The following is a 13,081-nucleotide window of genomic DNA, read 5'->3' as shown; positions in this document are numbered from 1 at the left end:
AAATCCAGATGTTGTGAGAAATTTCCGTTCTTCCACTGAGACACTCCTTCTGGTTTCCTGTGTGTGTGTGTGTGTGTGTGTGTGTGTGTGTGTGTGTGTGTGTGTGTGTGTAATCTGCAGGGTGTGTCCCCACATAAGGCTTTAAATAACATGTCTCACTGAGGAGGACGTCCTCTCCGATGTTCGACATCAACAATCCTTCAACAGTCCGCTCAGGCGCGTCATGTGATCATTTGCAGCTTCTCATTGGTTCTCTCACAGATTGTCTCTTGAGGCGAGGAAGCACTCTGCCTTCCTTAATAACTTCTTTCTTCTTGTCTTTCACCAGATGTCCCCATACGAGTAGTAAGAGAGGAGTCAGTGGTCAGTCTTTATAAGTAAAATATAAGATGAAGTGATGGCTAACGGCTAGGCTAACGGCTAGGCTAACGGCTAGGCTAACGGCTAGGCTAACGGCGAGGCTAACGGCTAGGTTCCCCATAGCGTCCCCTTTCTGCTGTGTAGTACTTCAGGAAAGCATCAGACCAAATAGGAACATATGATGCGTTCACTGACATGTACCTAACGTCAGATTCTCTTACTCTCACATATTCACACTTTTCCGAGGGGAAGGAAGACATGGAAAAGGGAAAGGGAGGGGGAGGAGAAAAAGAGGAAAGGAGAGAAGAGGGGGAGAAGGGAGATGTGGAGGAGGGAAAGGGGGGGGGGAGGAGAAAAAGAGGAAAGGAGAGAAAGAGAGAAGAGGGGGAGAAGGGAGATGTGGTGAAGGGAAAGGGAGGAGCAGGGTGAGAAGGGGGAGGAGTTGACTGAGACTCAGTGATCGGGTTCTTCCAGCAGGTGGAGCTGTTGAACCAGATCTCCCATGATGCTGCAGGGCATCTGCAAACCTTGAAAGGATTTGAATTGCAAAAAAACCCAACCTCCTAACGACCTGCTAACAACTATTCCTTGACCTCTGTGGAAAGGGTCACAGGGTAAAGGAAAGATGGTTAGGAGAGTTGATGAGGAGTTAGGAAAGGACAAGGCGGTGTTTAGGGATGGACACTGAGCTTAGTAGCTGTGATGGAGGAGACACATGTTGGAGACGTCAAAGAAGCCTCTGAGATGCCTTCATGTGCCGTTACAGTGTGAGTCATCCAGACGACAAACAACCAGCTTCAAAGTGAACTTCATCAACAAGGCTACAACACAAATAAATACTTCTGTCTTTTAAAAACCTCCTTAAAAACGCTAAATGTGGGAATTGTTGGCACTTCAAACACGTCGAATAATGGAGAGTTGAGAGCAAAGTATCTAAAATACACACTTTCTAAAGTGATTACTCATTACTTGTAATATTTAGTCATTAAAAGAAAATCGTGATTAATCACTTTGATTGATAGGATACCACAAACTATTGATATAATAGATCATTTAATTATTGATATAGTATAATATAATACTATTGACATACTACAACTTTAATCTATTGATATTGGATCACCTGCCTCCGTCCTAATAAATTAAATCCTCGTCGGCCCGCACTGCATGCTGGGATATGCTGGGCCGCAACACATGGATCCAATGTGTCCTCCAAATCGGCTCCTGTACATATTCCTATTCATATATATATATATATATATATATATATATATATATATAGCAGATAAAGTGAAGAGTAATCTATGTTGTTTGCACTTCAGATTAGATGCTAAACTGGATTTCGTTATCTCAGTACAGTTTTAAGCTAATTATATAACTTTTGATATAATATAATTTAATTGATATAATATAATTAAACTATTGACATACTACAACTGAGAACCTTTGATATAATACAACATTCAACTATAATACAACGTTAAACTGAGGTTCACTTCTTTGCTCTGAGGGCTTCAGGAAGATCTCATCTAATGGGGATCCAGCAAATAGACACATCTCATTACCAATGATGAAGTCTCTCTTTTGTTGTAATCAGAGCTCGTACTTTTTATTGTTTTGTTTGGAGCCAGACGTGTGCATCAGGACCCTGAATGTGTCCGCTGGACTGGAAATGCGATCTTTTGTTGCTGCTGAAGTTCCAGAGACAGTCGCAGCCCAGTTTGGCCACAGGTCCCCTCGATATACTTGAGGTCCTGAACTGATCCAAACATTTCCTGTATTGGCTGTTATTCAGACTGGCAACTCCCACTGGGTCTGGCCCCAAGGGTCCCAGAGGGGTCCAGGTATCCAGTTCACTGAGCAAGGAGGTTGCCCCCGACCAGTTAAAACGTTTAAATATTATATACAATAAACGTAACAGAGTGAGACCTCTCTCCAGAGGATCTAGTCAAAGTATTATATCAGAGTTGATTAAAATGGCATTTTTTGGAAATTCAAATATAAAATCACTGAACTAAAAGTTCTTCGGTTAACGAGTTCTGTGAGAATCTAAGAACCTTTATGTGTATTAAACTTGACATGAATGCATCATGGCGTCTCATCATATTACATCATTAGAGTTTTATCCTCCAGCAACAACAGATGGTCCTGGGTCAGTGGCGTGGGGGAGGGGACGGGGGACAGGAGAGAGAGCTCTGTCTCTCTGTCTCTCTCTATCAGAGCAGGTCGTATAGAAGAGCTAGCGAGGAGCTAATGAGGAGCTAACGGACATGAAGGAAATGAACGCAGTCCACATACGATCTGGATTTAATTCTCACTCTGGAGAAGAAGTTTGCATCCTTGTTTTCTTCTTTGTAGATTCTGTTCAATGACATCAGCGTACCGATATTTAGTTAAATCCTAACTCAAAGGTTTAAAAAGTTTTAACCTTACAGTATGGAGTTAATTTCTATTAATGTTTTTTATTTCTTTTAAATTTCTTTTATTTTAGTCAAACAAGGCAGACTTTTTTTCAATATAAAGTGATATATGTATATCAGCTGTGACCTTCAGTCAGCCGCTGAAATGAGACCTGAAGCTGCTGGTTTCTTATCAAACACCTGGACGGGACAAAGTTCACCAGTTTATCAGCTGTAGACTGAGGGGCGGAGGATTAAAACAGAGCTGCTAAGCTTCCACATTCTGGCTTCTTCAGACTAAATTACAGTCTGAGGATGTAAAGCTGGCTCCTCCTCACCTGGGTTCAGATACAGGATGCAGCTGAACAGCCACCTGGAGCAGCTTCTGCTCTGAGCTGAGGATCCGTCATGTACGTCCTGTGCAGCCTGGCAGTCCTGACCCTCCACAGTCTCTTCAGGCGCTGGACCAGCAGAGCCCTGGAGCCTACAGGACATCCACAGGAGTGTAGGCCCTCCATGTCTGGAGAAGGTTTGGAGGAAGTCCAAAGGCTACTCTGGATCTCCAAGTCCGAAGGGAAAGGATTTGTACGTAAAGTCCCCGACAGAAGGAGGCGAGTTCAGGTGAGCGGAGGCAGCAGAAAGAACCCAGTCGGAGTAGTCAGACTAGTCTGATCTGAACAAGGAGGAAGAGGAGTAGGAGTAGTACAACTAGTACGAGTGGTAGTTAGAGTGGTTGCTACAAGTTGGACCGGGAGGAGACCTCAGTGAGAGACAGAGAAGGACCCGTCTGTCAGGGTGGACACGCTGCAGGACGTCATGTGACACAACAACGTTGGAGATGAACAGTGCTGTAGTGACCCTGTTCAGGAGTGTGTGGGGGGGAGGCCAGTGTTTCCATGTTTTTGGAGGTTAGTCAAGGAAGCTGGAGAAGCTCCAGGTTGTTGTGGACTGAGTAATGTAACCGTTGGAATACATTCAATTCCTATGATTCAGATCATTTCAATATGTGAAGCAAGTGTACGGCAGGACCACTGCAGGTAGAACCTCCGTCAGGTAGAACCTCCGTCAGGTAGAACCTCCGTCAGGTAGAACCTCCGTCAGGTAGAACCTCCACCAGGTAGAACCTCCACCAGGTAGAACCTCCACCAGGTAGAACCTCCATCCACAAAAGCTTCTGTGGGGAGGGAAAGCACAAAGACTTAATGTTAAAGGGTAATGTTGGTTTGTTATGACAGTAATGATTAATATTTAAAATAGTAATAATGAGGAGCAGCATTTGTCGAGCTGCAAGGCGAGAAAGCACAAGTGACTGCATGAATGGTGACAGGGTGAGGAATGATGTCAGCAGGGCGAGGCGAGCAGTAGGACACGAGTGGTCTGACTTGTAAAAGGAGTATGACGAGTTGTATCTGAGTACTATGAGTTACTGAGTAACAAGTAGCAAAAGGACATTGGTTGGAATTGTATTTAATATAAGATTAACAAAATAACAATAATAATACATTTACTATTTACAAATATTTATTGATCCTAACCCTATTTATTTAATGGTGTTTAACATTTAAATTCTATATCTGACAATTCAAGCCATAGCCAGCTTAGATATTTAGATGGTGTATAAACGTATGTTAGACCACAATTAAATAATAAAGCAATAAGGTACTTCAGGCTGTACTTTATCGTCCAATAATCTAACAGTTCGAGGGTGTTTTTATTATTGAAGATAAAGTACAGCATGAAGTACCTTGTTGCTTTTATAGCACGTTACCACTGACATTATAAATAGTAACTAAATATCGGCCTTTCAGGACAAAATAGTTGTAGCGTCAAACGTTGTGTGTCTCATGTCATCAGTTTAGAGACAAATAGTCTCCTACGTGCATGTAAACAGCATCGGGTCCCTCACCACCTCATTCATTCACATCATGACGTCACCTTAATGTCCGCTTGTGAAAGCTCACGTTGCATCAAAACCATCATTTGGGGGATTTACAGGTTTTTGCCACCGAGCTAAAAGCTAAAATGTCAACTAACGGTCGCACAAAATCTACCGTGTTACTTTGAGTGCAGTGATATGAACAATGGGTCAATGTGAACAGCTACTGTACATTATGGCTGAACAATGCACCCCGTGACTCGCTCTCAACCAATCAGAACGCTGGATTTCATCTAGCCGCGTTATAGTAAAAGCTAACGCCATGATGACCTGATCAGATGATGGTTATATAACTGATGAGATCACAGACTTGGCCTCTAATGACAGCAAATTCAAATCTAAATGCTTTACATTCTATGGTTTTGTTTAGTTGTTTTGTTGAAGTGAAAATGATTGGAGGTTGAGATATACATAAATGTACATGTGTTTTTGTGTGTATATGTGCACGTTAACGCATTATTGCGTAAATGCATTTATTTATTACTGACATTTAGAAGTCTGCACACGTCCTCACTGAGAGACAAGCGTCTCACTGTCTCCTGAGGACAGACCTCTGGACGTTGGTTTTGTCCCACGTTGTTGAAACCAAAGATCAGGAATCCTATGTTGGACAAACTGGACTTTGACTTGGTGCTGATCAGCTGATCGGGGATCATTAATCAGGACGCTCCGTGTTTTTAACAATACGAGCCTTTAAATCGAGATGATGGGGGCGGGGCCTCATCTTCTGCACAGAGGAGGGTCCATAATGAACACAATGTTTGTGTGGTTTGTTGTGTTGTCCCCCCCCCCCCCCCCCCCCCTCTGTAGGCAGGTCTACACACTCAAAGGACTGTTTCATATTTCAGTTTGGGGGGAAGGAGCAGCTCCTCACGCATCAGTTAAGGATGAAATATTTATCTGGATGGGAGGGGGCGTGACGCTGCTGTGCTGTACTGTTGCTATGGGAACAGGGAGGAAGCTGGAGGGGAGGGGGGGCGTCGACACCGATCCTGCTGCTTGTGTGAAGACGCAGAGAGGAGGAGGAGGAGGATGATGCAGCTATGAGGAGGACGGAAAGGCCTCAGGGAAGGAGGTAAGGATGGAGGAAAGGGACACAAAGAGGGATGGATGAGGACAGAAGGAAACGGACGTGTTGAATCGAGTCGTCAGGGAGATGAAGGACTGTAACATGATGCAGAGGGTTGTGTGTCTGAGGGGGGGTGAGGACAGAGGACACGTAGAGTCCTCAGAGAGGAGCCCGGATGACCTGAATATGAGCGTAAGCTCCTTTTTCTGCTCTCGTTTTAATCGTGTGTGTGTGTGTGTGTGTGTGTGTGTGTGTGTGTGTGTGTGTGTGTGTGTGTGTGTGTGTGTGTGTGTGTGTGTGTGTGTGTGTGTTGCAGCCGGTGGTCATGTTCGGCACTAGAAAGACGTGGGATCTTGGCCACGCCCCCTGCCTGCAGGAGCTCTGGAAGAAAGACGTCTCATTGGACGGTGAGTGGCTTCCTCTCAGAGCCTCTGTGTGTTTGGGTCTCACCTGGTGGAATGAATGGAGCTCCACAGCAGGTGAGCAGAACCAGTGCCTTGTATCTTTGGATGTTTGTTTCATTCTCAGGAGGCGACTGAACGAGGTTCTAACCGGGTTCTGGTCAGAAAGACTCTGGAAAGCTAATTGAATTTAATGCTTTTATTGATCGGGATTCAAAGTTTTGTTTACAGCTTTTCGGTTTTTGTGTTTTATATTTCAGAAAAATGAACTGAGATATTGATTTTGATTAGTAGTTAATGAAGACATGATTGGACAATTATAAGTCACGTAAAAGTGTTTAGATTTAATGTTTTTTAAAGTGTGTGTGACTGGATCCAGAACAGTAAAGTTTGGGTCCACATGAACTCTGAATACTTGCTGTAAGTCTGTTTAATGCTCCGATTTCCTCACAAAGTGCACATTGTTCTCTGATTGATCGGATTTGAGTAGAAAGTGTGTGACTACACACACACACACACACACACACTGTTACCAAAGGTCAAAGGTCAGTGCATGGTATCTGCTCTTATCTGGTCAGACTGGTTCCCATGGCATTCAGTCTGAGAGGGGGGTCAAACAAATAACATCTTTTTACAGGAGTTTAAGTCATAAAGTTTAGTTTAGTCATGAATAAGCAGGAATGTAGTGAGGACATCTCTCCACGTGGATGTTCTGGTCTCCTCAGTCCTACAGGTCCGGTTGCCACTTAGTACAGACAAATAAGGGACGTGATCTGCGATCCTCGGTGCTTCCTGCCACACTCGGCAGTACGTTTGCGGGGGGGGGGGGGGGGGTCACTCCTCTGACTCTGATTGGGTAATACTCGCTGCCATCAAACCAATCAGGGGCAGAGTAGGACGAGTCTTCACAGAATTGGGGTGGGATTATTTGCATGAGATGCAGCGTTGAAGACAAACCCGTCCCCCTTTGAATCCATACGGGGCGATTCCTACGTGCAGGTGACGTAGCTTCTCTGGTTGTACAGGTGACGTAGCTCTGACGGGCTCAGTTTGTCCCTCCTGTGTGTCCTCAGCCAGCTCAGTGGACTTCCTGATGAGTGATGGTGAAGACGAGGGCTCCTTCCTGTCTTTGCCCACCTCCGCCTTCTCACACCGCCCCCCTCTGAACGCAGAGCCGTCCGAAACAAGCGCTCCCAGCCAGCAGCTGATCATCCAGGTAACACGCACCCATGTTCTCTTGGTCTTCTGATTGGCACCAGGAGGCGGGCCTTGAAGTTCCTGCTCTTAGAAAGTAGTTCCACTTATTCACGTGTGTTGTGTTCAGGCTCTGCAGGATAAAGTCTGTGACTTCCAGGCCCGTCTTCGCTCTGAACAACTCTCCCGTCACCTGCTGCTCCAGCAGCTGCAGCAGCAGCAGAGCGTCCAGGAGGAGACGTGTCTCCGGGCGGAGCAGGAGGAGCGGCGGACCGCTCCACCACATGGTGACAATATGTCCATTTGATGTCACGGTGGAAACCTTTGACACGATGTGGAGCCCGCGGGGACATGAGGACAGACGCTGACAGGTTGTGTGTGTTGTGTGCGTTGTGTGTGTGTAGGTGTGAGGCTGCTCTGTCCTGCAGAGGAGCAGCTGGTAACTCGGCTGCACACACAGGTACGTCAGGTCCTGTGATCTAAAGGTGTGTGTTCAACCCACTGAGGCGGGTCAGCGTGCAAACCAGGTTTGGCAGGTACATCTGAACAAAGAAGTGATCCCTAACGTGTCTGCAGGTGGAGGAGCTGGAGGAGAAGCTGTCCAATCAGACTCAGGAGGTGGAGAGACTTCACTGTGAACTGGTGAGACTGACACACACACACACACACACACACACACACACTGTTCAGGTAACACAAGACTGCCTCTCTCTCTGTGTCCTCCAGGGGGCAACGGACCTGGAGAAGCAGCTGAAGCTGCTGCTGGTGGAGAACCAGCTTCTGAAGCAGGAGCTGAAGTCCAGCAGGAGTTCAGAACTTCACAGCCTTGATGGTGCTGTAGGGGGCTGCAGCCACTGCCCCCACAGACAGGTAGGGAGACAGAGAGACAGGTAGGGAGACCCAGAGAGAGGGAGGGGCATGGCGAAGGTCATCCACACCTCCCTCCCCGCAGGATGCTGAGGCCCGGCAGACGGAGCAGCGCCTGGAGGAAAAAACCTCCCGAAGGAAGGAACTCCAGCTGCTCCTGCAGGAGTGTGAGGAGGAGCTGGGCGGGCGGGGGCTGACCCCCCCCAGAGTCAAGGTGAGGAGACGCCGGTCAGACCGGTCTCCCGGTGAGACTGGGACCTAAACGCGTATCCGCTGTCCCCTCAGTGCGTGACCCCGGCGGGGGGGGCGGAGTCAGCTGACTCCCTCAGAGCGGCGGCTGAGCTGCAGATGAAGAACGCCGGCCTGCAGGAGCAGCTGTGTGTGCAGAGGCAGCTGCTGAGGGAGCAGGAGGCGCAGCTGCAGGAGTCCCAGAGGAGCTGTGCTCAGCTCAGGACGCAGGTAACATCTGGAGGACCTGCTCCGCCTACCTGTCTCCAGAGTCCTGTTACCTGCCTTTAACTCCTCCCCCCTGAGCAGGTCCGGGTGTATGAGGGGGAGATGGAGCGAGCTCGAGGACAGCTGGAGGTGGAGATGCAGCATCTGGAGGAGGAGAAGAACCGTGTGATCGAGGAGGCCTTCATCAGAGCTGAGAGCGAGATGAAGGCGGTCCACCAGAACCTGGCAGGTCCGTCTCTGCTTCCTGTCCTCTGGTCCCCTGTCCAGTGACGTGGTGATCACTGTGTGTGTGTTTCAGGCGTGAGGATGAACCTGCTGACCCTGCAGCCGGCCCTCCGGACCCTCACCTGTGACTACAACTGTCTCAAGAGGCAGGTGCAGGAGTTCCCCTTCATGCTGGACAAGGCCATCAGCGAGGCCAAGCAGGAGGTGACCTGCCCTCTGTCTCTACCCGTCCGTCCTCCATCTGTCTGTCCTCTGTCTGTGTGAGCTGATCAAAGTCCTGTGTGTGTGTTTGTGTGTCCCTCAGATCTGCCAGGTGATCAGCGAGGTGAGCTCCACCAATCAGGAGCTTCTGCATAAATACAAGAGAGAGATGAACCTGAGGAAGAAATGTCACAACGAGCTGGTTCGACTCAAAGGTTCCTGTCTGTCAGTCATGGCTCCTGTCTGTCAGGTCACAGCAGGCCGCGATGTCTCATGTCTCATGTGTCCCTGCTCTCTGTCTCTCAGGTAACATTCGTGTTTTCTGCCGGGTCCGGCCTGTCGGTCTCGAGGAGCAGGACTCTGTGACGATGCTCAGCTTCGACTCGGAGGACGACGCTGTCCTTTACCTGTCTAACAAGGGCAAGATGATGACCTTTGACCTGGACAAGGTCTTCCCCCCTCGGGCCACACAGGAAGAGGTACTGATCCTGAGGCAGCAGTCGGTGCCTCCCTTACAAGGACCCTGTCTGAGGAGTTTCCTTCTCTCTGATTGGTCCACCAGGTGTTTCAAGAGGTCCAATCGCTGGTCACTTCCTGTATCGACGGCTTTAACGTCTGCATATTTGCCTACGGACAGACGGGCTCCGGGAAGACGTTCACCATGGAGGTAAGATCACCGACCGGGTCTGAGGTGGCACCAGGACGGGTTCTGATCATGACCTGTGGTCTCTGCGCTTCAGGGCGCAGCCGATAACCCCGGCATCAACCAGCGAGCGCTGCGCCTGCTCTTCTCCCAGGTGACGGACAAAGCTCCAGACTGGGACTACAGGATATCCGTCAGTATGGTGGAGATCTACAACGAGACACTAAGGTCAGTAGACCTGATCCCGGACCAGTGGGTCAGAGCCCAGAGTCCAGTCTTTAGGCTCTAACTGTCTGTGTGGTCCATTAGGAACCTGCTGGGGGAGAACCCCTCTGACAAGCTGGACATCAAGATGAACCCTGACGGCAGCGGACAGCTGTACGTCCCCGGTCTCACTCAGTTCAATGTCCAGAGCCCCGAGGACATCAACAGGGTGAGGACTTCCTGATGTGCTTGAGTAAAGGAGACACTTTGACTGGATCGATTGTTTGTTGAAGTCACTCATTGTCGTGTGTCCACCTGTCTCCAGGTGTTTGAGTTGGGTCACATGAACAGAGCGACCGCCTGCACCAACCTGAACGAACACAGCTCTCGCTCCCACGCTTTGCTCATCATCACCGTGTGTGGATTCAACTCTGCTACTGGGACCCACACCCGAGGTACACACACACACACACACACACACACCCGAGGTACACACACACACACACACCCGAGGTACACACACACACACACACACACACACACACACCCGAGGTACACACACACACACACACACACACCCGAGGTACACACACACACACACACACGAACTGCACGCTGTACCCAGCATGCAGTTCGGCAGGGTCATTTTTATAAATGTACAATTATTAGTGTTGTGTTGTTTTACCCTGTAGAGAGAGTTTGTTGTGGGTTGTTCATTGTTATAAAGTTATAACCACGACTCACTCTCAACACACGTAAGACAACTAGCTCTGACCACCAGGTGCTCTGTGATGACGAGTAAAAATAAAATCTGCCGCCTGCCGAAGAGCAACTTCAGTTATGGCGTAACACCGGGTTCATACCGTAAGGAGATCTTATACCGTTAGAACCGGTTAGAACCGGTGTACCGTGCAGCCCTACCGGGTCTGTGCCGGTGCTGATGGCTTCTGCTGTTTTCGGGTCACAGGCAAACTGAACCTGGTGGACCTGGCGGGCTCTGAGAGGATTGGGAAGTCCGGAGCGGAGGGAAGTCGCCTCAGAGAAGCTCAGTGCATCAACAAGTCTCTGTCGGCGCTCGGTGATGTCATCAACGCGCTGCGCGGCCGCCACGCTCACGTCCCCTTCAGGAACTCCCGCCTCACCTACCTGCTGCAGGACTCACTGAGTGGGGACAGCAAGACCCTCATGATGGTTCAGGTGAGACCACGGGACTCCCTGGTTGGTCACATGCATCCCCAGAAACATCCGGGCCTGAGCTACAGGGTCGACATAGTCACATCGGTCGACATCGAAGACGAGGCAGAACATCAGAACATCCAGAGTATTCAACGCATCTACTGGAAACCAAGCGCCTTCAGGCTTCTGAGCCTTCAGGCTTCGATTCGATCTGTACTAAAGAATCTCTTCAAAGTAAAACCCGCCACAATGTCTGTCCACAGCCGGTATCTCCAGGTTCATAAGGCTGTCCTTTTGTATATTTATTTCTTCACCAGTATCAATGGAACCGATTTTTTCACACCAGAACACTCTCCACATGGACAAAGTAGTTAACAAGTTATTTCCGAGAAGAGGCTAAATCAACAGAGTAGTGATTCTATGCTCAGTTTCTTATGAATAGAACTTGGCAGTGAGGTCCAGTGGCTCTGAGGCGGATGAAGGGTTGTGTGAACGAGAAATAATGCGACATGAGGACGTGGTCTCATGGAGGACCCTCACCTCGCTGCACTGACATGTTCCTTCTTCTGTGGTTCTCCGTGGTGCGTTCAGGTGTCTCCGCTCCCCGTCAACATGAGCGAGTCCGTCTGCTCGCTGAAGTTCGCTCAGCGCGTTCGCAGCGTGGAGCTGATGTCCTCGTCTTCTAGGAGACACGAGTACTCGTCCACCTCGTCCTCGCCAACCCACGACAGCGTCGAGGTGACCCGTCTCTTTATTCTAGTACACGTTACGCGTCGCTTCACATCGTATACAAATCTGAGTGCTACATTTTGACCTTTGACCTCTCATCAGCTGGACTCCCCCCCCGTCACCCCCGTCCCTCTGCCCATCTCGCGGGCCAGCAGCGCCGGCTCCACCCTTTCCTCCACCTCCAGAACACCCAGCAGCTCCCGCAGGAGGTCCCAGTCCCAGCTGTCCACTGGTAAATGTACACACATGCAGTACAAATACACAAGTACTACTTTAATACTGCTGGTGCTTAATGCCTCTGCTAATCAATACTTTGGTACTTCGGTTTCCTCCTGGTGTCTTCTGATTGGTTGGTTTGCAGACAGACAGGGAGATAGTCAGATGGTGGGTTAGGATGGCAGGAGATGGGGGTGGATGCTGATTGGTGGGCAGCTTGGCGTGGAAGCTCTCTGCAGGGCCCTCTGAGCCAAAGTCCACCTTTTAAAGTGATGAGGTCACATGACTCACCGATGCTTTGGTTTTCTTCAGGACGACTGAAGCTCACAGCCTGATGGTGTCCAGGCCTCTCAGAAGCATCTACAACATCTTCTGGCTTCATGATCAACATTCAAAGATCTAAATTAACTTTAATGAGAGACGACTCCAAACTATTTCTTCTTTCATAACTAACAGTATAAAGTTCCATTCACAGTATTTCTTTTGTAAAGTTGCACTTTAAATATTGAGATTTTTTTCTAATCCATGATGTGGTTGATATTAATATATGAAATAAGATTTTATATTGTTTGACATGATTTCATTTTGTGCTTGGATCATTTTTCTTTAAAATGCAGAGTTGAAAACGATGAGTATTAATCCCATTGAGTTTTTAATGTCCTCGTGGCCCTTCGTCCAATCAGGGAAGCCCACAGGTACTGAGCGTCCAATCAGGAGCCGTCAATACGACCGGTACGATCCTTACTGCCGGTGGATGTTTGATGCTGAAAGAGCTTCTTTGATTGTTTCTGTCTCTGCAGACCCAGCAGTGACCTTTGACCTTGAGTTGGTAGTCATGGTAACAGGAATGCTTAGAGGTCGGCGTGTCTATTTATACAGTTTGTTTTTTTAATTCCATTTTTAATAAACACCCAAAGCAAATATTAAACTCATTTCTTCATGTTTTATATCCAAATGAGTCGTTATGTGTTTGTGAGAAAGAAAAGTATTTTCTGATACCAACAT

General features: G+C 48.3%; 1 protein-coding gene across 1 annotated transcript; it reads left to right on the top strand.

The window, feature by feature from the left end:
- Positions 1-2,564: 2,564 nt before the first annotated feature.
- Positions 2,565-13,025, top strand: kifc3 (kinesin family member C3). Its single transcript, XM_037448153.2, has 21 exons — positions 2,565-3,380; positions 6,081-6,171; positions 7,239-7,381; positions 7,490-7,646; positions 7,764-7,819; positions 7,936-8,001; positions 8,086-8,229; positions 8,312-8,440; positions 8,512-8,685; positions 8,764-8,911; positions 8,981-9,111; positions 9,212-9,323; positions 9,415-9,587; positions 9,671-9,775; positions 9,849-9,979; positions 10,061-10,184; positions 10,281-10,410; positions 10,923-11,152; positions 11,723-11,869; positions 11,963-12,092; positions 12,389-13,025. The coding sequence occupies exons 1-21, from the start codon at positions 3,168-3,170 to the stop codon at positions 12,409-12,411; spliced, it is 2,757 nt and encodes a 918-aa protein (XP_037304050.1). The 5' UTR covers positions 2,565-3,167; the 3' UTR covers positions 12,412-13,025.
- Positions 13,026-13,081: the final 56 nt, after the last annotated feature.

This window comes from Pungitius pungitius, chromosome 4, assembly GCF_949316345.1.
Source record: "Pungitius pungitius chromosome 4, fPunPun2.1, whole genome shotgun sequence".
Lineage (NCBI taxonomy): Eukaryota > Metazoa > Chordata > Actinopteri > Perciformes > Gasterosteidae > Pungitius > Pungitius pungitius.
Note: the sequence above shows the minus strand (reverse complement) of the source record. Positions and strands in the feature narration are given on the sequence as shown.

Bases quoted from the DNA above. Each gene is read 5' to 3' on its own strand.
- kifc3 (XM_037448153.2), top strand. From the start codon at position 3,168: ATGTACGTCCTGTGCAGCCTGGCAGTCCTGACCCTCCACAGTCTCTTC. The intron at 11,870-11,962 runs GTGACCCGTCTC...ACCTCTCATCAG, and splicing joins CAACCCACGACAGCGTCGAG to CTGGACTCCCCCCCCGTCAC. The intron at 12,093-12,388 runs GTAAATGTACAC...GGTTTTCTTCAG, and splicing joins CCAGTCCCAGCTGTCCACTG to GACGACTGAAGCTCACAGCC.